This window comes from Tupaia chinensis, unplaced genomic scaffold (genome assembly GCF_000334495.1).
Source record: "Tupaia chinensis unplaced genomic scaffold, TupChi_1.0 Scaffold000492_1, whole genome shotgun sequence".
NCBI classification, from domain to species: domain Eukaryota; kingdom Metazoa; phylum Chordata; class Mammalia; order Scandentia; family Tupaiidae; genus Tupaia; species Tupaia belangeri.
This window is the reverse complement of record NW_006160004.1, coordinates 610,986-632,397: the sequence shown is the minus strand read 5'-3', so window position 1 is coordinate 632,397 and position 21,412 is coordinate 610,986. Positions and strand designations below refer to the sequence as shown.

The 21,412-nt window shown below is 47.8% G+C and overlaps 1 protein-coding gene and 1 long non-coding RNA gene across 3 annotated transcripts; one reads left to right on the top strand and one right to left on the bottom strand.

The window, feature by feature from the left end:
• Nucleotides 1–10,286: 10,286 nt before the first annotated feature.
• On the top strand, nt 10,287–16,752 carry LOC102487307 (uncharacterized). Of its 2 annotated transcripts, none has more exons than XR_001370964.2 (3): nt 10,287–10,415; nt 15,386–15,472; nt 16,672–16,752. It is a non-coding gene; the product is annotated as an uncharacterized LOC102487307 (long non-coding RNA). The 2 variants fall into 2 exon arrangements; XR_003550666.1 differs by lacking the exon at nt 10,287–10,415 and adding an exon at nt 14,725–14,864.
• A 2,821-nt stretch (nt 16,753–19,573) lies between these two features.
• Nucleotides 19,574–21,023, bottom strand: LOC102486901 (zinc finger protein 385D-like). The gene is given in 4 exon segments (XM_014590853.1): nt 19,574–19,656; nt 19,659–19,709; nt 19,712–20,123; nt 20,391–21,023. Coding segments are annotated over 4 exon segments (1,179 nt in total).
• Nucleotides 21,024–21,412: the final 389 nt, after the last annotated feature.

The following is a 21,412-nucleotide window of genomic DNA, read 5'->3' as shown; positions in this document are numbered from 1 at the left end:
TGTTACTAAAAACACATCATTTGTGTGTAAAAAGCATGAAACATTCGCAGTGGATTTCAGTGGAGAGTTAAGGTCTGCAGGGTCAGGAGCCAGCCCTCCTCACCCAAACAACATACCAGGACCCACAGCCCTACGGGACAGCCAGGCAGCCCCATGAATGCTTCTAGGCCAATAGCTCTTGCCTCAGCTCCGAGCTGAGCCCTGCTAGGAAGCAAACTCTTGCAGTGGAGCACCAGGAATATTAACTCCCCCTCCAGTCCTTCGCTATCCTAGGACTCAAAGTAAATTCTCTCTGCAGCCTTTAAGATCTATTTGCTTCTTAAGAACTTACATGGGGAAGTCCCAGGCACATTGACATTCAGTTTTAGGAGCCATTAAAAGCCGAAAACATTTAAAAATGACAATAACGAAATTGTGACATTTCAGAAAGAATGCATCTTTTAAATGGTGTTGTTAATCAATCAATACTATTTAATTCCCCCAGCTATATTAATGTCTATACAATGTTGAAGGGGTATAAAGTAGGAGGGGTTATAATTACAGTAAAATTCGTAACGGCTGTAGATGTATTCTGTAGTTACGAATTTCTGGACACTGAAGTGAAAGAATGCCACTTTCAACACTAGCAATTTCAGCCATGTAGATAATACTTCCTTTTATGTAGAGGAAAGTAAACTTTCCCCAGAACATAACCACTTTTTTCCCCTGACACTGCATGGATATCATTTTTTTTAAGTCTTTGCCGTAGGGTACATGTGTTCACTAGAGAGACAGTGAGTGGGAAGGTGAGAAATCACCCCCAGGGGGAATGGCCACTAATCCCTTCTCCTCCATTGTCCTCCTGAGACTCACTGGATCCAGGACTCAAATAGTGGTCAGTCATGTGGGAATCCAGTGCCCTAACCACCACACCACCTGCTGGCCCCTGGTATAGACCAGTTTTTGATGAATGTACCCAATGAAGAATCCTTGACAAGTAATACTTCTGTTACAGATTTCTGAAAATGATCCAGGGACCTACCTGCAAGTAGAGCACATCCTCCCACGGGGAATTCTAAAAATATAGCAGGTACCGACTTCCAGTGGAAGGGTGACCAGCACTAGCAAATGCCCAGCACGCTGTCCACGTCTTTCCTGGGCAGACATCACTAACCAATCAGGGATTCGGATCCTGCTGAGTGAGGACACGGCTGGATGGGGATAAAGGAAATGAATGACGGCCTTCTGCTTGACCTTACTGGGCAGGTGAGTTGAGCCCTACTGCTTCCCCCTCTTCCAGCGTAGTCCTGTGTGCTCACAGGAGCCCTGCGGGTGTTCGCCTCACCAGCCTCACTATGTAGAGGTTTGGAAACTAACAGGACACTCAGTCTCCTGAGAAATTGCTGGACCAACAAATGTCCTCTGCATTTGAAAGGCTGCCTGGCCTGGGATTCTGCCCTCCCACTCTCCTTCCCCTGCCTCACCTTCTCGGCCACCCTCCAGCTCTGACTACCCTCTCAGAGCCCCTGGGCTGTGTGAGTCCAAGTGTCAAACCTCACCTAGGCCAGGTGGGCTCCTGGCCCTTGTGGCTGAAGCCTGTGTGTGGGCACCAGACCAAGCCCGGACCGACTTCCAGGAGTCTGGAGGCCAGAGACTGAATTTGAGCTGTTTTCTGACAAATGCAGAGTTGTGGTGCTCTCTATACTGAATTCCACAATTTGGTACTGTAAAGAATTTCAGCGAGTCAATTGATTTACAAATAAAACAAAAACAGGCTTTTATGGGTGGGCCTGGGAACCTAACCCTGCACTGATGGGAAAATGCATTCTAAATTCGAAACAATCAGCCCTCAAAGGCCTGGCACATCCAGCACAGGCCCTGCCAGCACGTGGACGCGGTGGTGCCCGGGGAGCAGAGGGGCCCCAGCCTAATACATGTGTTCACTAGAGAGACAGTGAGTGGGAAGGTGAGAAATCACCCCCAGGGGGAATGGCCACTAATCCCTTCTCCTCCATTGTCCTCCTGAGACTCACTGGATCCAGGACTCAAATAGTGGTCAGTCATGTGGGAATCCAGTGCCCTAACCACCACACCACCTGCTGGCCCCTGGTATAGACCAGTTTTTGATGAATGTACCCAATGAAGAATCCTTGACAAGTAATACTTCTGTTACAGATTTCTGAAAATGATCCAGGGACCTACCTGCAAGTAGAGCACATCCTCCCACGGGGAATTCTAAAAATATAGCAGGTACCGACTTCCAGTGGAAGGGTGACCAGCACTAGCAAATGCCCAGCACGCTGTCCACGTCTTTCCTGGGCAGACATCACTAACCAATCAGGGATTCGGATCCTGCTGAGTGAGGACACGGCTGGATGGGGATAAAGGAAATGAATGACGGCCTTCTGCTTGACCTTACTGGGCAGGTGAGTTGAGCCCTACTGCTTCCCCCTCTTCCAGCGTAGTCCTGTGTGCTCACAGGAGCCCTGCGGGTGTTCGCCTCACCAGCCTCACTATGTAGAGGTTTGGAAACTAACAGGACACTCAGTCTCCTGAGAAATTGCTGGACCAACAAATGTCCTCTGCATTTGAAAGGCTGCCTGGCCTGGGATTCTGCCCTCCCACTCTCCTTCCCCTGCCTCACCTTCTCGGCCACCCTCCAGCTCTGACTACCCTCTCAGAGCCCCTGGGCTGTGTGAGTCCAAGTGTCAAACCTCACCTAGGCCAGGTGGGCTCCTGGCCCTTGTGGCTGAAGCCTGTGTGTGGGCACCAGACCAAGCCCGGACCGACTTCCAGGAGTCTGGAGGCCAGAGACTGAATTTGAGCTGTTTTCTGACAAATGCAGAGTTGTGGTGCTCTCTATACTGAATTCCACAATTTGGTACTGTAAAGAATTTCAGCGAGTCAATTGATTTACAAATAAAACAAAAACAGGCTTTTATGGGTGGGCCTGGGAACCTAACCCTGCGCTGAGGGGAAAATGCATTCTAAATTCGAAACAATCAGCCCTCAAAGGCCTGGCACATCCAGCACAGGCCCTGCCAGCACGTGGACGCGGTGGTGCCCGGGGAGCAGAGGGGCCCCAGCCTAAAGCCTAGTGGGGCTGGTAAGGAGTTGAGTGCTCCTCGACAGCAACTTACACGGTCCGTCCAGCGCTCCGTGAAGCTTTTCAAGGTGGGATGGTAGTGATTCTGAAAGACACATCCCGTCAGCAAGGCACTGTCCCTTTCAGGGCCCCCTGTCTGACTCTAAAGAGCATCACCCTGGAAGACTGGGAAGTGAGGAGTCTGCCTGCTCAATCCCCGTGCTTGGCTCTTCTCTGCTGGAACAGAGACTCCTACTCTGATGGAGTTTTCTCATGTACCCAGTGGCTGAGGTTCTCATAGGTTCTGAAGTCCAGTGAACTTTCTGTAGCCCTGTCCAGAAGCCATTCCATGTTCCACACACAACCTGCTCCCTTTGGCTCTGTCCCCTGGGGCCTGTCAACACTGAAGGCGAGGCTAGGAAACCCGCGACAGCCAGTGGCTATGAGGAGCACGTTGGACGCGGACACTCATTAAGACCCCAGCTACCTGACTTACTGTCCCCGACATCCTCTAGGTCCTGGGGCACTCGCTAGGTTTACTTTTGTCCTTCCTCTGGGCTCCTGTGCTGCACAGAGGCCTTTCCAGCAGCTGGTGGGCTGTCCCGGTCATGTAAGCTGGGCCTGGGCTGTCTTGGTGACCGAACTGGAGTTGTAGTCAATGTCCTTGTGCTCTTTATCTGACAGGTGCCTACTACGTATGCTTTTGTCAATCCCCACTATGTGAGTTCTTTTTTTTTTTTTCCAAAGTCCACATATTCATTTCGTCCATGAGCCAGAGCACCCCTGACAGGGTCCTGACTCACTGCCAGCCCTAACCAGCCCTGGGCCACGGGCACATGTACACTGGTCAGACTCGGAGGAGTCTCCAGACTTGAACCAGGAACCTTTCCATGTGAGATCTCATATGGCATTATGCATTATCACTGCGTGACCCTCTAATCCCTATCCTTAGTGGTTTTCCATTTTCCACATCCTGAAATTACCCAACAGCTAGGGTGGCTGTGAGGCTGTGCCGCTGCCAGCTGAGATCATCTTGGGCCCTCATCCCATGTTGGCAGCGAGGTGCCCTGCCGCTCCTACATCTTGGGTTCGATGGTCATGGTTTATCCCTGTGGCAGCCCGTGCCCACCTGGCCTGCCCTGGCCAGGCTATACCCTCACGCCGCCTCTCCGTGGAAAGCACAATGAGCAACCACGGCCAGCAGCCGCAGCCGTGTAGGTCTCAGCATTTATTGGCGCCTGAGCCTGAGAAGCATGTTCCCATCCCAGGACAGGGGTGCCAGGTTTGGCTGATCTGTGCTCTTCTCTCGAAAGCTGATACATGGACCAGTTCTCCCTGGTTCCAAGCCCCTGTGAAGTCCTGCTGGAGATGCCTAAAGTGGGTCATCCTCAACACAGCCAGACCGTGCCCGGAGAGCCGAGGCACACACACCAGCTGCGGTACGCGCCGTGCCAGGATCGCCCACTGAATGTTAACACAGCCAGACCGTGCCTGGAGAGCCGAGGCACACACACCAGCTGGGTACGCGCCGTGCCAGGATCGCCCACTGAATTAGACCTGTCTGGGCAGGTTCTCTGAAGATGGCCAGCGCTACTGGCCTTAGGGCACACTGGGGAAACCACTGCCCTGTTTTTTGTCCCAGCTGTCCCCTCCTCCTCTCACTACCTCCCCCTCCCAACACCTGTCTAAGGAAACCACAAGGAGCATCAGTTTGGGGCCTGCCTTCCCTGTTCTCACACTGCCCTTCTTGCACTTGCAAGCCCCTATTTCCCTCTCTTGGATTCCTATTTCTAACCCCTTTCCTGTCATCCCAATAATGTCACCCCAACTTCTCTCCTGGGAATCAGGGGCTCTTTGTACCAGTGTGTTAAATAGGACAGATATACCAAGCCAGTGCAGATTCCCATCAGGCTCCTTCTTCAAGTCTCCCTTTTCCTTCTCTCTCTCCTTCCTCCTTTCCTCCCTTTCTGAGTGTGTGCACATGTGAGAGTGAAAGAGAGAGACACCCCTGACGGGTCTGGCCACGCCTCAGTCCCCTTCCTCCAGCCCCTCAGGATCCAGGACACACACTACCATGCACTTCAGGTCAGCTAGGGAGGGATCCGAGCCCTCCTTATTTTTGAAAATAAAGTAAAAACTGTTCACCTTAAGCTATGCCTTTGTCAGATTCAGCTCGGCTGTGCCCCCAAAGGCCTTTACACTGACCCTGCCCACTGCTGGGCCTCTTCCCCATCTTTCACCCAGAATATTATAGGAGACAGATGCCAGGAGAACTCCTGGGTCATTGAAAAGTCATAAAACATTTTTGCATAGAAAAACAGAAAAATACAGCATGACTTTTCTGACGACTCAATATGAAAGCAATCCATGGGGCCAGCAGGTGGCATGGTGGTTAAGGCGGCTGGACTCCCACATGGCTAACTGCAGTTCAAGTCCTAGGCCTGGCAGCTTGCTCTCTCACCTTCCTTCTCTCTCTGAGTCTCTCTCTTTCTGATCATAAAACTATAAAATAATGACAATGAATAAAATTAAATAAAATAATTATTTTTTTTTTAAATACAATCCAGTGTTTTGAAAAAGGTAAGACACTTGTGGGACACGGATAAAGTTTATTATCTGTTGAGGAGGATGTGTATGGTGGTCTCAGCTGGGCGGGACTGAGGCGTACATCAAGCTGGGTGAAGTCTCTTCACAATCTAAATGAGGTATAGCGACTTAATGTACAAATAATTAAAAAAAAAGAAAGAAAGAAAAAGGCTGCTTTGAAGAATACCATTTTTATGCTAAAAACACTGTCATGAACTTTGTCAGTCTTTATTTATTTATTTTAGAGATTATTTTGCTTTACGGTGCATGGGCTCACCAGAGATAGAGAGATACAGAGACAGAGACAGTGAGAGAGGAAGTGAGAAATTACCGTGAGGGGGGAGCGGGTGGGGGAATGGCCACACTGCAATCCCTTCTCCTCCATTTTCCTTCTGGGATCTTGGGCATGCACATGCATGCACCTGGAGTGAGTATCAAGCCCATGGGTCCAGGATTTGAACTGTGGTCGGTCATGTGGGAGTAACAGTGTAACCGCTTCGTCATCTGCTGGTTCCAAACTCTATTAGTCCTTATCCACCCAGCTCTTCATGTGGGGAGGACCTGTTTGCTCTAGGATTTCTCCTGAGAGTCAGCAAAGTGACTGGTGCTGTTCTGCAGCCCGCGGCTGCCTCGGTGTAGGAACACCGTAAGCTGGAGACCTGCCCCGTAGCACAGCTTGAAGGCTGATGGTCAGCAGCTGCCCAGACACAAGGGCTGGTCCTGAAAGGTGGAAAGAGAAAGATGAGCTCATGGACACCTGAGAAGGTCGTGACAGGCTGGCTGACTGGAGGGGCTCCCACAGACAGGGCTGACGGGAAGCCTCGAAGACACGGCCCCTGCTCTTTTCATGGTGGCCAAGGGCCCTCCAGGGCCTGGGCTCCGAGCCCACCTGCCAGGCTGTGGCCTACCTTGCTTGATCAGTGTCTGTAGTTCCTCTCAGGCCCATTTGACCTTTGGCATAGCAAGACTGTTCTGGGACCTTTTTTGGAAGAGCAAGTAAGGCAGTTGACTTAGGTTGATGGCTTACTTCCCATTTCTTATCCTGCAGTTCATCAGGAGAAATGAAAGCAAATCCTCCTCTTCCTGTCCCTGTGGGCCTGAGCATATTCACCGCACCCTGCCCTGTAGTGACCTCGGACTGCACAGTCATGTGGACGGGCACATGTGGAGGGACCAGACAGCCTGACAGCCCAACTCACGTGAGGAAGGAAGGACAGCAGCTCACAGCAGGGCGAAAGCTCCTTAGGGGATGGGGAGACGGAGAAAGGGCTGTGAAGAAGATGGAGGGAGGGACCATTGGTCCTCAGCCTCGGCCACCTCGGACTCAGGCCTGGCTCTGAGATGCAGGCCTCTCCCTGGCTGCCCACTTGGGTTCCTTGGGCCTAGATCCCATGTCTGGGCCTTCTAACTGATGGGCCTTGGGGATGTATAGTCACCATGGCTAGTTTTTTTTTTTTTTTTTTTTGAGGTTTTTTTGCTCTAGGGCGCGTGCGCTCGCCAGAAAGACAGGGACAGAAAGCAAGAAATCACCCCCTAAGGGGGATGTCCAGGCCGCAATCCCTTCTCCTCCTTGCTCCTCTCGGGATCTTGGGCACACACGCACACGCGCCCGGCATGAGTTAAAGTCACTGGGTTTGGGACTCGAACCACAGTCAACTACATGGGAGTCCAGCAACATAGCCATTACTCTAACTGCTGGTCCCTCACCTTGGCTTTTCAAGAGTTCTTTCTCCAGTGATCCCACCATGGCAAAGGGCGGGGAGGCCTAGCCCTGCTGGGAGGCAGGGCCTTCAGGTCAGGAGTCAGGAAGGGGCCAGTGGGCTCACCACAGGGAAGGCTTTAGGACAACGCTGTGTGCAGAGGACATCTGGCAGCTCCACGGCCCTTAGGTCTGAGAAGTGAGCCAAATGGGGTCTCAGCCCACCAAGTCAGACGGGGCAGAGTACCCGCCAGCTCCCCGGTGGTCCGTACGCACAGCCGTGTTCAGGTGCAGGGGGTCCGTTCTTTACTTGGGACGCGTAGTTGAGTCACCTGAGGAGATGCCCAGAACCCACTTGGTCAGAATTTCTGGGGGGATCTCAGGCTGTGGCCTTGCTCCTATGGGGCAGAGGAGGAGTATGAAGTCTGAGCATCATGAAAGGACAGAGAGGAGGGATTCTGGGGGCAGGAAGCGGGTCTGAGGAGATGGGCACAGCACACCGGAGCTGAGGCGGTGTGTACCCACCACCAGCACGCCTGTCACCCGGGCAGAGGAAAGAGGGGCAACTCTCTACTCTCTGTGGATCTTGAGTCTGGGGCTGGGCTCGCAGGTGACCAGGAACACTCCCTGACCCCACACCCAGCTGCTTCATGAGAAGGGACAGCAGTGGGGACGGAGAGGGGCCCTAGGCATCCTGACCCTGCACGCCCTCTAACCCCTATTTTTAGTGGTTTCCCATTTTCCACTCTCAGTAGCAAGTGATGAGCAAGCACCCAGAGCAAGCCGGCATGGCTGGTTGTCACTGGTAACCCCTGGGCAGCTCCACATTCGGCCCGTTTCCATTTGAGGCACTCATTTGAGCCCTCAGCACCTACAGCTGCCCCAGCTCCAAGGGGAGAGGCCATGAGCTACGTGAGGTCAAGCCTGTAGGGACATGGGTGGACACCCAGGTAACAAGCGTGACTGAGACTCCTGCAGGCTGAGCAGGCTGCTGAAGGAGCCTCGCTGATCTCGGGTTACAGAAAAGTTGCCTCCCAGGTCGGCCCTGCTGACCTCTGGGGGCTCTGGCCACTCTGGAGAGCGGGGCAGACACCACTTCTCATGGAGGTCAAGGAACCCAGAGAGCAAAGGCCTGAGAGTGCGTCTCGTGAGGGACGTGTGTGGAGCCAGGCACACTCGAGGTGAGACGCACCAAGGGCAGTGGGCGAGCAGAGGGTGCTGGTCTGTGCTGGGCTGCTGGGGTCAGAGTGGTGGGCTGTCTGTCTTCTGCTGCTTCAGAATATGTAAGACAGGATAATTCATAAAGAACAGAAAGGCATTTCCTCACGGTCCTGGAAGCTGGGAACCCCAAGATCAACTTATAAGCACCGAGTGAGGGCCATCTTGTTGCACCCCATAAAAAGTGTCTCTTGGCCTCAACAGAAGAGAAAGGGATCGAACTCATTCTTTTATATGAAACCTGTTCCCATAGTAACAGTAATGGCATTCGTTCATTCATGAAGGCAGAGCCTTCATGGCCTAGTCATCTCTTAAGGATCTCACTTCTTTATACCACCACATTGGGGATCCGCAGATGAACTTTGAGGGGCACACTCACACCATAGCATGGAGGATGAGGGCGGCTGGATAGGTGGGCCAGAAAAGTTCCGGGGACCTTGCACATCCCTAGACACCCTGAGGCCACCCTCAGTGCAGCCCTCACAACCTCTGTTCTAGGGCTAACTCCTTGGCTGGCTCTGAGATTTTCCATTTTTTTCTCCCCCTAGGCTCTGCCTTCTGACAGCCCAAGCAGCTCCTGTAATCTCTCAAGTGTTTAAGAGCTGAGAGGTTGGTACATTGCAACAGTAAAGTAGTTACATTATGTCAAGCGGTAAGCAGCAGCCTTGAGACTGATGAGGACTCTGGAATTCTTCATACTGGGAAGATACAGCATGCTCAGACCTGTCCATGACTAATCCCAAACCTTTCGGGATACCCAGGACACCTCCTCAGCAGAGGCAGCTAAAAACCGCAGCGAACGCTTACAGCATCTGCGTCCAGAATCTCAGTTGACATTATGGTTCATTTATCTTCCTCATGAACACACACGGCAATAGGGGATTACCTTACCTTTTAAGAGAATAGTTCATAAGAAGCATGCTGTTTTAATTAAATGGCCACTAAGGGAAGTTTCAGATCATTTTTTAAGAGTTTATTTCTTCCATGAATGAGAGACAGAGAGGAGGGAAGGAAAGAGGAAGACAGCACGCCCGGCCTCAGCCAACCCCGTCATACAGGCAAACTTGTGCCCAGCATGCTCTGGGAAGTCTTCCGGCTGGAGGTGGGAAACTTCCCATATGAGATTGTTTGCAGAGTGCGGTATTATACCGTAGTGCCACCATGCATCTCCAATTTCAGGTCATTACAAAATAAATAGCTTGAGTCCGCCTGCAACATGGTGATTAAGGTGGCTGGATCCCACATGGCACATTGTGGGGTTGGAGCACCAGACTCAGCGGCTTGAGAAAAATGCTCGTGTGTATGCATCATGCCTGAAATCCTAAATGAAAGGAGAAATGGGGAGTCCCCATGGAAGGTACATTCTTACCCCTTGACTCCCCTGCAAGTGTACACACCCTCTGACCAAAATTTAAAAACAGGACAAAACAAATCTCCAAATTGTGGGTTGTAATTGAGTGAGTTGGCAATCTTCAGTGTGGATGGACCAATTCAAGGTAAATGATGAAAACAATTCTTATGTGTGGGCCTGGGGTTGCCCAAGACAGATTCCCAAACGGCCTGTGGGAAAGGAAAGAGGGCCTCTGACTTCCAGCGCCAGGCCAGCGACCTCACTGTGGTGCTGTTTAAGACGGGTTGCAACATTCGTCCCATGGCCTGGTTCTTGGAATGCAGAAGGAGAACTCTGCAAAATGATGTACACATGGCAACAAACCAACCCAAACAGTAACTAGTCGTAGGAGGGAGGGATGTGGGAGAAAGGCCTCACTTCATCTTTGTGGAAGAGGCTCCTCCATCTAGAGGCCAGCTTCGGAGAGAGGAGTTAGCAGCCTGAGACTTAAACATAACGTGAGAAATATGTTAGAAAGAGAGTAAAAGAGGGGCACGAGGGGTGCAAGGAGGGAGCATTTCAATTAGGATCAGAACTCATCAAGGGGGCAGTCTAGAAGTGCGGATAGGTATTTGAGATGACGGTATTCAGACGGCTTTAAGAACAGACAAATCAGGACACAAGATCAATAAGCTTCAAGGCGGATCAATAGAAAATATCCAAAATGAATCATGCAGAGAAAGAAAACGGTTAGAACAGAACAAAGGGAAGGAAAGTGAAGGGAAGGGTAAGAAAGGGAAAGGGAAAGGAAGGGCAGGGCAGGGCAGGGCAGGGCAAGGAAGGGAAGGGAAGGGAAGAGAAAGGAAGGGCAGGGAAGGGAAGGGATGGTCTGTAGACATGACTGATGTCAAAACAGGTTGATGGGGGACCAGCAGTTAGCGTAATGGCTATGTCGCTGGACTCCCATGTAGTTGATCACAGTTCGCGTCCCAGACCCGGTGGCTTAAAACTCACACTAGGCGCGTATGCGTGCGTGCCCAAGATCCCGAGAGGAGACCAGAGGAGAAGGGATTGCGGCGTGGCCATCCCCCCTGGGGGGTGATTTCTCACTTTCTGTCTCTCTGTCTCTCTCTGTCTGGCGAGCGCATGCACCCTATAGCATAAAACCTCTCCCCCCTAAAAAAAAAGAAGAAGAAAAAAAAAAACAGGTTAATGGGAGTCCTGGAAAATGGGGGGAGAGTGGAAAGAGAAGAAAAGAGGAGGGAGGGGGAGGGAAAAGGGGAGAGAGGGAAAAGTATTATTTGAAGAAATAATAGCCAAATATTTTCTAAATCTTATGAAAGACAGCAACTTACAGATTTAAGAAACTAGATCTAGGCAGGACAAATAACTTTTTTTTTTTTGGAGAGGTTTTCGCTATAGGACGCATGCACTCCCCAGACAACAAGAGAGAAAGGGGGAAGTGAGAAATCACCCCCGGGGGGATGGTCACGTAGCAATCCCTTCTCCTCCATTCTCCTCTCGGGATCTTGGGCACGCACGCACACGCACCCGGCGTGAGTTTTAAGCCACCGGGTCCGAGACATGAACTGCAGTTGTCTACGTGGGAGTCCAGCAACATAGCCATTACACTAACTGCTGGTTCCCAAAGGACAAATAACTTTTTAAAAGAGCTATTTATTAAATTTTATTATGATTATGATGATTATTAATTTTTTTTGGAGAGGTTTTTGCTATAGGGCGCATGCACTTGCCAGACAGAGAGACAGAGAGACAGAAAGCGAGAAATCACTCCCCAGGGGGGATGTTCATGCCGCAGTCCCTTCTCCTCCATTCTCCTCTCGGGATCTTGGGCACGCACGCACATGTGCCCGGCGTGAGTTTAAAGTCACCCGGTCTGGGACATGAACCGCGGTCAACTACATGGGAGTCCAGCGACATAGCCATTATACTAGCTGCTGGTCCCATGATTATTAAATTTGATATAGGGCATGTGTACTCACCAGTGAGAGAGAGAGACAGAGAGGGAAAGTGAGAAAACAAGTTGCCAGGTGTAGGATTCAAACCATGGTTGGCCATGTGGGAGTCCAGCACCCCAACCACCATGCCACCTGCTGGCTCCAGCACAAATAATTTTTATAAGATCATATTTAGGCACATCATATTCAAACTATCTATTAACAAATCTATAAATGAAATTTTACTATTAACCAATGATTTTAGGAAATTCACCAATATGTGAAACTTAAACGACACTCTCCCTTAAAAACCCAATGGTTTGAAGAAAGAGTCACAGGAAAGGTTAGAAAATACTTTAACCCATGAACATAGAAACACAACATTCCAAAACTTACTGGACACCAGGAGAGCAGCACTCAGAGGGAAGTTGAAGGTTGTAAACATCTGCTAAAAAAGAAGACCTCAAATCAACCTAAACTTCCACCTCAAGAACATTTAAAAAAAGAACAAATTGAAGCCAAAGCAAGCAGAAGGAAGGAAATCATGAGGATTATAGTCCAAATAAGCAATTCTCGTGAGGCTGCAGGACATACGTCAACCTACAAAAATGGCTTCTACTTCCTTATAGAACAGCACACTTTTGGACAGTGATGCTAAAATGTCTCATTAACAATAGCACTTCACATATGAAATACTTAGGAATAAATATAATAAAGATGGTCGAGAACTCTACACTAAAAACTTTATAGCTTCAATGAGGAATTGAAAGAGGACAAAAAAGCAGAGCGATAGTCCATATTCATGGATTAGACTACATAGTGTTAAGACGTCAGTTCTCGAGTTGATCTTTCAAATCAAAGCAACCCCCGTTGAAACTCTATTAGGTTTGTTTCCTTCTTTCTCTCTCTCTCTCCCTTTTTTGATAATAAATGACAAGGAAATTCAAAATTTGTATAGCAGTCTAACAGTCTATACAACCTTGAAAACAAAATTGGAGAATTTACATTCATATGTTTCAAGACTTACTTGAAAACAACTGCAATTAAGATGATATGGTGGTGGCCAGCCATGGTGGCATAATGGTAACACAGCACTCTGCGGACCTGAAGCCATATGGGAAGGTCCGGAGTTCACGTCTGGGGTTTCCCTGCACACACGCGGCATTCGTGTGTGTCCATGATCCCGGCTGACTGAAGTGAGGAGGATCATGGTACGAAGACCCTATGGGGGAGTCCCTCTCCTCTTTCTCACTCTGTCTCAGAATAAATCAACTTAAGGGAGAAGATGGTGTGGTGTTGGTGCGGGAGAGACGACTAGGCCAGCGAGAAGAGTGATAGTGCAGGAGCACACCTTCCTCCCACACACGGCCATTGCGCATAGCGAAGCTCCGGTGCAAAGCAGCGAAGGAGACGGTATTCGCAGCACACGGTGCTGGAGCAATTGCAGAAACATGTGGACAAGTATGCTTTCAGCATAGAAGTTCTTTCAAGATGATCATAAACTTAAATGTGAACATAAAAACTGGCGTTTTCAGAATAGGAAAATATTTTTAAATCCTTGTAGTAGCAGAGACTTTAAAAAGACAAACACACGAGCCAACAGGTGGCATGGACGTTAAGGCTGCTGGATCCCACGTGACCGTGTGCTTCTAGTCCCAGACTTAGCAACTTGAAAATCACACCAGGCATGTGTGAGTGCGTGCTCAAAGTCCCGACAGGAGAATGAAAGAGGAGGGACTGTGGTGTGGCTGTCCTCCAAAGGGTGGGAGGGAATGATTTCTCACTTCCCATTTCTTTCTCTCTGTCTTTCTCTGAGCACATGGGACCCATAGCAAAAATAAAAACGAAACAAAACAATAAAAAAGACCTACTGGCACACAAAGCAAAATGCCCAGTAACCATAAAATATTGACTAATTAGATTTCATTAAAAATAAGAATTTCTGTTTTCAAAAAAAGACACACACACACACACACACACACACACACACACACACGCGGTGTCACTCTGTGAACAGAGAGGTAGTGGGTGCCGCTTTATGCCTAGTAACCTGGGAGGGAACAGAGTTGCCCTTTAGTAACCCCGCTCACTTCCTGTTTTCTGCAGTAGCAATTACACTAGGCAATATTATTACACATCTGATTGCATCATGCTCATTTTAAAACAATTCTCCTATAGCATAAAACAAAAACTGAATCATTGTGGTGTGGGTTTGTGGTTTTTGTTTGTTTGTTTGTTTTTACATGTCTACAGAATTAGAACTCTAGCCTACATAAGGAAGAGTTCTCTTCCCTTTATTAATTGTAAAATAAATATAATTCACCACAGTAGGATCAATTTTGCAGCAGAATGCCTCTGGGAAAGTGTTTGCCCCTAAGTTTGTGAGTAAATCACCAATAAAATGCTTTTCAGTTAAAGAATATTATTTATTTTGTTAAGCCTTCTTGTTTTTGTTTATCTTTTTTTTATTGAGAGAGCTGGATAAGACAGTGCTGGCAGACAATGCCAGGAAAGACTTGAGCACTCAAGCTCTTGTCTAGACTGGGCATGTCTTAGCTTGCCCCACGAGCCTAACACACTCTAGAGAAGATTCTTCGTTAGGCTGGGTGATTCTTGTGCCATCTGGGGAAGAGCCAGCCAGAGGCAAAGTGAGGACATGGGGCTCAGCCTTCAGCACCCCTGTTCTTCGGGGTCAGCCCTTCAGGGCCCCCTCCACCCCCGGAACTTGATCTGTGTAGTTGCACCTCCCAATCCACCTCATCCCCAATGGCAATGGCTCTTGGAGTCTGTGCCAATAGCATTGTCTTGCTGATGGGGTCATGCCCCTCACTCTTCTAGAACGTAAGCCCCAGTGAGTAGGAGTGTTTATCCACCAGTGAATCCCCAGCCCTGGGAACAGTGCCTGGGAAGTATTTTGTCTAAGCTCCTCAGCTGTCAAGTCCTTGAGCCAAGGTTCCATGGGATGGACTTCTGACTGCCATATTCAGAGGCAGGGGAGGAGAACTAACAGTAAGTACTGTCCTAGTTGCTATTGTGTTGCTCACAGAAATTCCCGAGACTAGGCAATTCATGAAGAATAGAGTTTGTTTCACTCATGATTCTGGTGGCCGGGAAGTCCAAAGACCTGGGACTGGCATCATCAGACTGGCTGCATCACAACGTGGCAGACAGAGACAGAGATGACGGTGGGCATGGCAGAGAGAGTTGGGTCTCTGTCTGCCTCATTTCCTTTCCTTATACACCCACCAGGACTCAGTTATGGGGTCTCTACCCTAACCACCCAATTACTACTCTCCCAAAGATCCCACCCTTCAATATGATAATTGCATTAAGTTTTTACCTTTTTAATCCCATTACAAAGACTAAGCACATGAGTTTTGCTGGACGAATTCAAAGTATAGCAAATACATAAGTTCAGACGGGCTGAATGTTAGTAAAAAGTAAGATGCCTTCATATTTGAAACTGAATACATCTGAGGTCAAAGCCGAGGCCTTCCCTCATACAGTCATTCACCCACTTTTCCTTGCAGAATGCCCCATGCTGCAGCTCTGCCCATGCAGCAAAGCTGAGTGAAACCCCCTGGGGAAAGCTGGAAGTGGCTCTGCGGAGCAGGCAGGTAAGAGATGGCTGTGACCTCAGAACACGGGAGAGACTGCTCGATGAGCATGGGCACTTCCTCTCTGTGCTCTCCCTAGGCCCTTCTTCACTCCCATCTTATTCAACGGCCCCAACTGTGCCATTTTCGTTCCTGTTTTGCTGATGACAACTAAAGATTTGTGAGCTTAGGAACCATTATCAGAGAGCTAGTGCCTGGGCTGGCGTCGCCCCCACTGCTGCCTGCCATGGTGCATCTGAGCGTTGGCGCACCCCTTTCCAGTCAGGAAGCAGAGCATCCTGACTTCACTCGGAGTTCTATTTTGTTTCTGGGGCCACCATCGCTCCTCCTTCTCTACGCAGATATGTGTCCTTCTTACCAAGCCAGGGCTCGCCCTCCCCTTAGCAAATCAACAGACCACCTTGCTTTGGTTGTGGGTGACCATGTGCCTGCCCTCTCTGCTCCTTCCCTCACTCTCCACTCCCCACGCTCAGGGGACATCTCTCTGCCACAGGCTGGTCTGCGGCCATCGCATTCAGAGCAGCCTCACCTGGGACTGTCTTGTGACTTTTTAAAACTTCAGCTTCTGATTTTGAAATAATAGTAGAATCACATGCAGTTTCAAAAAAGAACATCAAGAGAACCCATGTAGCCTTTACTCAGCTGTCCCCATTGATAGCATCTTGCAAAGTTGTAGTGCAGTGTCACAACTGGGATCCTGATATGAACAACATCAAGACACAGAGCATTCCATTCCCACAAGGGTCTGTGCTGTCCTTCAGAACTTCCCTTCTGGGAACCAGCAGTTAGCATAATGGCTATGTCACTGGACTCCCACGTAGTTGACCGCAGTTTGCGTCCCGGACCCGGTGGCTTAAAAAACTCACGTGGGGCACGTGTGCGTGTGTGCCCAGGATCCTGAGAGGAGAATGGAGGAGAAGGGATTGTGGTGTGACCATCTCCCCTGGGGGGTGATTTCTTGCTTTCTGTCTCTCTGTCTCTCTCTGTCTGGCGAGCGCACATGCCCTATAGCAAAAACCACTCCAAAACAAAACAAAACAAAAAACTTCCCTTCTGCTGCCACCCCCTCCTTCACCCTTAATAATCACTAACCCACTCCCCATTTGTATAATTTTGTTATTTCAAGAATGGTACACAACTGGAATCGTATAGTATCTGTCCACTTGATACTGGTTTTTTTTTTTTTTTTCTTTTTTCAGGAGAATTCTACAGCCAGGACATGAGCAGCCCACCACCTTTGAACTCCTCACCATTGAAGGACATCTGAGTGGCTCCCAGTTCAGGGCTATTACAAATAAACCTGCTTTACAGATTTGTGCACAGGCGTGTGTGCGGATACGAATGTTCATTTCTCTGGAGTAAATGCAATTGCTGGGTTGAATGGTACTTGCATCTTCAGTGTTTTGTTTTGTTCTTGTTTTTGTTTTTGTTTTTGTTTTGCTTCATCCTTTATTAAGTAGTAGAAGACAATTGATGCTTGCAACTCCAATTTAAAAGACTACTTAAATAAAAATGGTTCCATAGTGAAGTGAGGCAGAAGGGGTCCAGGTATTTCTGAGTTTTCTCACATGGCTGATGGAGAAAACATAGCTGATTGGTTTGTTCCCAGCAAATCGTTAAAGTTACTAATACCTTGTAACCCAGGACTCTGTTTCCTACAGGCCCTGACTTCTAGCGGCCTGGCTCGTTCACTTTGGTGAAAATGGGGAAGAACAGCAAAAGCACGTTACAGTGAGATGGCACCAATTAACACTAAGTTCCCTGGTGGAAAGAGAGGCTCAGGCGCACAGGCTGTTGGATAAGGGTTCCGGATAATCCTACTGCAAGAACAAAGCATTTGACAGAGCAGAAAAGTAACTAATGTTTACTATGATTTGAAACTGCTCCAGTGAGATGGAGACAGAACCAGAAACAGTAAGCTTATGTGTAACTGTCCACCTGCTGCACTAGCAGGGTGTGTAGGTGAAAAGAGAAAACACTTGCTAAAACCTGAGAGTAGGGACATTGCTAAATGAAAAAATCTGTGGATGCTTTCAAAAACAAATTTTAATGCTAACCAATATGTTTAACCAGAGAAGCATGGTTTAAACTTTTTTTTTTTTTACCAGAAGTCAGATGGAATACATTTTATTTTTCTTTTCCTTCCCTAATTTTGTTTTACTTTGATACTTTGATCATTTAACAAAAGACATATAAAGCCATCTACCTTAAAGATACATTTATAAACAATTTCTACAGCTAGAAGGTGGAGAACTCCAACGACCATGTTTAGTGTTGAGCACAAGCACACTATGGATGTTTCTCAAATATAAAATGAAAAATGCTAGATACCTATCTTTCACATGGTTCAGATTTCTTCTTTATTGCTTTCTAAAGGTTAATATAGTTCAGGTAAGAACAGTATTAGGAAGGCCACCCCCAACCCCTCCTTCTAATTTTAAATAGTCTTTATAAAACTTTTCCAAAAATAATTTTTTCTCTAAGCCTAAATCATGTAGGGTCGATCTGTACAGACATTGACACTGTTTAGAGTGTCATTGCTCTTATTAATGTAACTGGCTGAATCAGACCCCACCATATTGATAGCTATATGTTGGCTTTCTATGGGAGAAAGCAAATAGCCTTGATCACAAATTACAGGCAGAGCTATTTTATTTCACTTGTTGCCAATTCGATGATAACATATAACACTGGATGGTTAGAGACTTATTGTATATAGATTTTCTTTTTAAAATTTATTCTCTTAACCTTTCTAACATATATATATATAATATACAGATATGTAATATATACTTCTGATAAATCTTGTTTTAACAACTCCTCTTAGCCTTGAATATGAAAGGCTGTCAGTATTTCGCAACTCCACTGGAGAGGAGAAATGATGGTCAAGTGGACCTCACTAGTGTTTTTTTTAAAAAAACACTGTATCATTGGTGTGCAATGAACTCAGCTTAACTTTTCTTACTGTTACTAACATTTAAATATATATTCATTATTTCTATCATGTCAATAGAAAAACTTACAAAACAACAGTAAACCCACAGCAATAGCTACCGCTTAGTTCCACCTTCATCCTTAAAGCAGAAACCTTTGCCTAGGAGACAACCCTACTGGTACGATATAAAGGAATATTGCAGAGATGCAATATCCTCGCTTTTATTGGATAAGCACTAACATGAAAGATCTTTGCATTATCATCCTTGGTTACGATTGTTCCTCACCCTTGAAACAGAATAAGACTGATTTCTTTCTCCATACCCATGATGCATGGGTTTATTTGTTTTCAGATAGTGGTTTATTACAAACATTTCCTTATTTCCAGTAATATTTCTTCAGGGGAAAAATTGGTATTTGGTAATAAGTCACCTGTATTAATGCCTCCCCCACCTCAAAGCTTACCCGTGTTCCATCTCCAGCCTAAATAGGTGGGGAGAATGCTGACCAGGGAGACCGCTATGGTACCATCTGGTGTTTCTTCATTTTTTGATTGCTTACTAATATGAAATAGTTGTTCATTCTACCTTTTGCAATTATTTAAAACCTAGTGGCATAGATTGAGACACAACACTATTGTTTTACAAGACATCTACTCTATCTACTTTTGTTGGAATAAGTACCCAGTAATTGTCACAGCAAGAGGACCAGCACAGGCACTATGATTCACAGTGTTGCTATTTTTTTCCCTCTTTTTTTCATATTGTTTTCATCTATACAGTAAATTATTATATATACATTGGAACCAGTTAATTCTCTTAGACAATGTATAGTGGTTTCATAAAGCAGGAAAGACAATGCAGAGGGAAATAGGTGCCCAGGAGCACAGTCACGAAGGCTTCATCAGCTCTGGACACCACTACAAGTCAGCGCTGGAGGTCACTTCTAAACAGTCGGTGTTCTAGAGGAATGCTTTAATTTGGAAAAAATATTACTCCCTTCCTCTCTCCCAAAACTCCCCCCCCCTTTTATAAGCTTTTCAATGTACTATCAAAAGTCCTGACTCTTCAGATATACTTTAAAGTAAAAATAACACTGCCTAGTTCTCATTTGTTTTGTTTTAGTTTTTTTGAAAAAGTATTGCAGTACAGCACTCCCATTTGGAATTCAGTAAGGAGCAGACATCACAGGAGTGTGGGCGGCCCAAAGGGGTCCAGGAGCTGGCGGCAGGCATGCTGGAGGAAGTGCAGAGTGGGGACCAGGGTTGCTGCTGGAGCAGTTGGAAGACTGAGGGGGAATTCTCTGCCCGGCAGCAGTGGCTGGGGGGGGGGGGCTTTGGTAGAATTTGTGGAGCCAATGGCTTGGAAGGTTCTTTTGAAAATACTAATTTTGTCCCCAGTGGATATGCTGCTTTCTGTAATTCATTGTAAGGACTGTATCTGGGTTTCGAGGGCTTCTGGGCAGCTCCGTCTTTGTGCCTTCTGCTGCTAATGTGCTGTTTAAGTTGAGTTTCCGAACTGACGTGCACATCACAGATTTCACAGTGAACTGTTTTGTTTTGGAGGCCTGTGCTTCCCTTATTAATAGGTCCTCTGCCTTTCACTCCTGCCCTAGGAAAGGCTTTGATCATCTCGCTTCCATTCCAAGCTTCTAGCCTGATTTTGTGCTCAGTACCACTGTTGTGCGCCTCCAGCTGTGAGGCGGGGTTGACTACAGCCTTGAATAGCAAAGAAGCCAGGTCTTTGTTTGTTTTTGTTTTAGAGAGAGATTTTTTGCTATAGAGCATGTGCATTCTCCAGAGAGACAGAGACAGAGAGACAGAGAGTGAGAAATCACCCCCAGGGGCTATGGCCACATCGCAATCCCTTCTGCATTCTCCTCTCAGGAATTTAAGCGTGCATGCACATGCACTCGGTGTGCATTTCAAGCCACCAGGTCTGGGACTCTAACCACAGTCAGCTACATGGGAGTCCAGCGACATTACCATTAGGACATCTGCTGGCCCCAGAAGCCACTTTGCCTTTTCTTCCTCAGTCTCTGTGGAAGGGCACGCGCTATTGCCTGTGGTCGTCATGAGGCTTCTTTTCTCTTTAGAGGTGATCTCGGTTGTCCTAACACTGCTTCTGTGGATTTCCACAGTCGCCATCGTCCATATTGCTGGTGTCCCTGTGGTATTGTCTGCTTTGTCAAGGCTGGTATTGATGGTATTGGTAGTGATGGAGGGGAAGGTAGTCTGTGCACTGTCCTTGGTAGGTAGAGGTTTCTGCTTATTTTTCGTGACTTGCAGTGCTTTGAGCTCCTTGGCATGCTTCATGCCTTTATAGTGGGCTGCAGCCTGACTATAAGAATTAAATCTCAACTGACAGATGTTGCCTGATACGATTTGCTTTCTTTGATGAAGAAGAGGAACTCCAAATGTGTGATTTATTACAGCTTTCTGAACTGGGTTCATCGCATTAAAATTAGGGAAGAGGTTGACTACAGTTGCAGTGTCAATAGGAAAGGGAAGAGGTGGTTTATTATCCTGCGGTGGTTGCAAAGGAGGCGCTGGTGGATGGACTAGCGCTGGGAGAGCAGGACTCTGGCACATACCACCAAAATACATTCTGTTTCTCATTAGTCCAACACCTGGAACCCCATCGCGGCGTCTTCGGCATCAGCTCATACCCAAGGCTGACTCGCCCAGCAGCGCTATTTCATGCTACATTCGGTGGACATGTCTCCAGCACCGAGAGCAGCGAGCACTGAGGGGACTCCTCTGCAGGATGAGCATCTTGCAGGCTGCCTTTCCAGGGCTACGATCCGCATCTTTAGATTTATAAGAAACTGGCAAACTGAGCTAGCCTCCATGACTTAGTGGTTAATGGAGCAGGAACCCACATGGCTGACCACAGTCTGAATTCCTGCCTCTGTGGCTTGGAAAGCATGCTGGGCATGTGCATGCATGCCGCAAATCCCGACAGGGTGGAGAAATGGAGTAGAAGGGATCGCCGTGTCCCCACACTG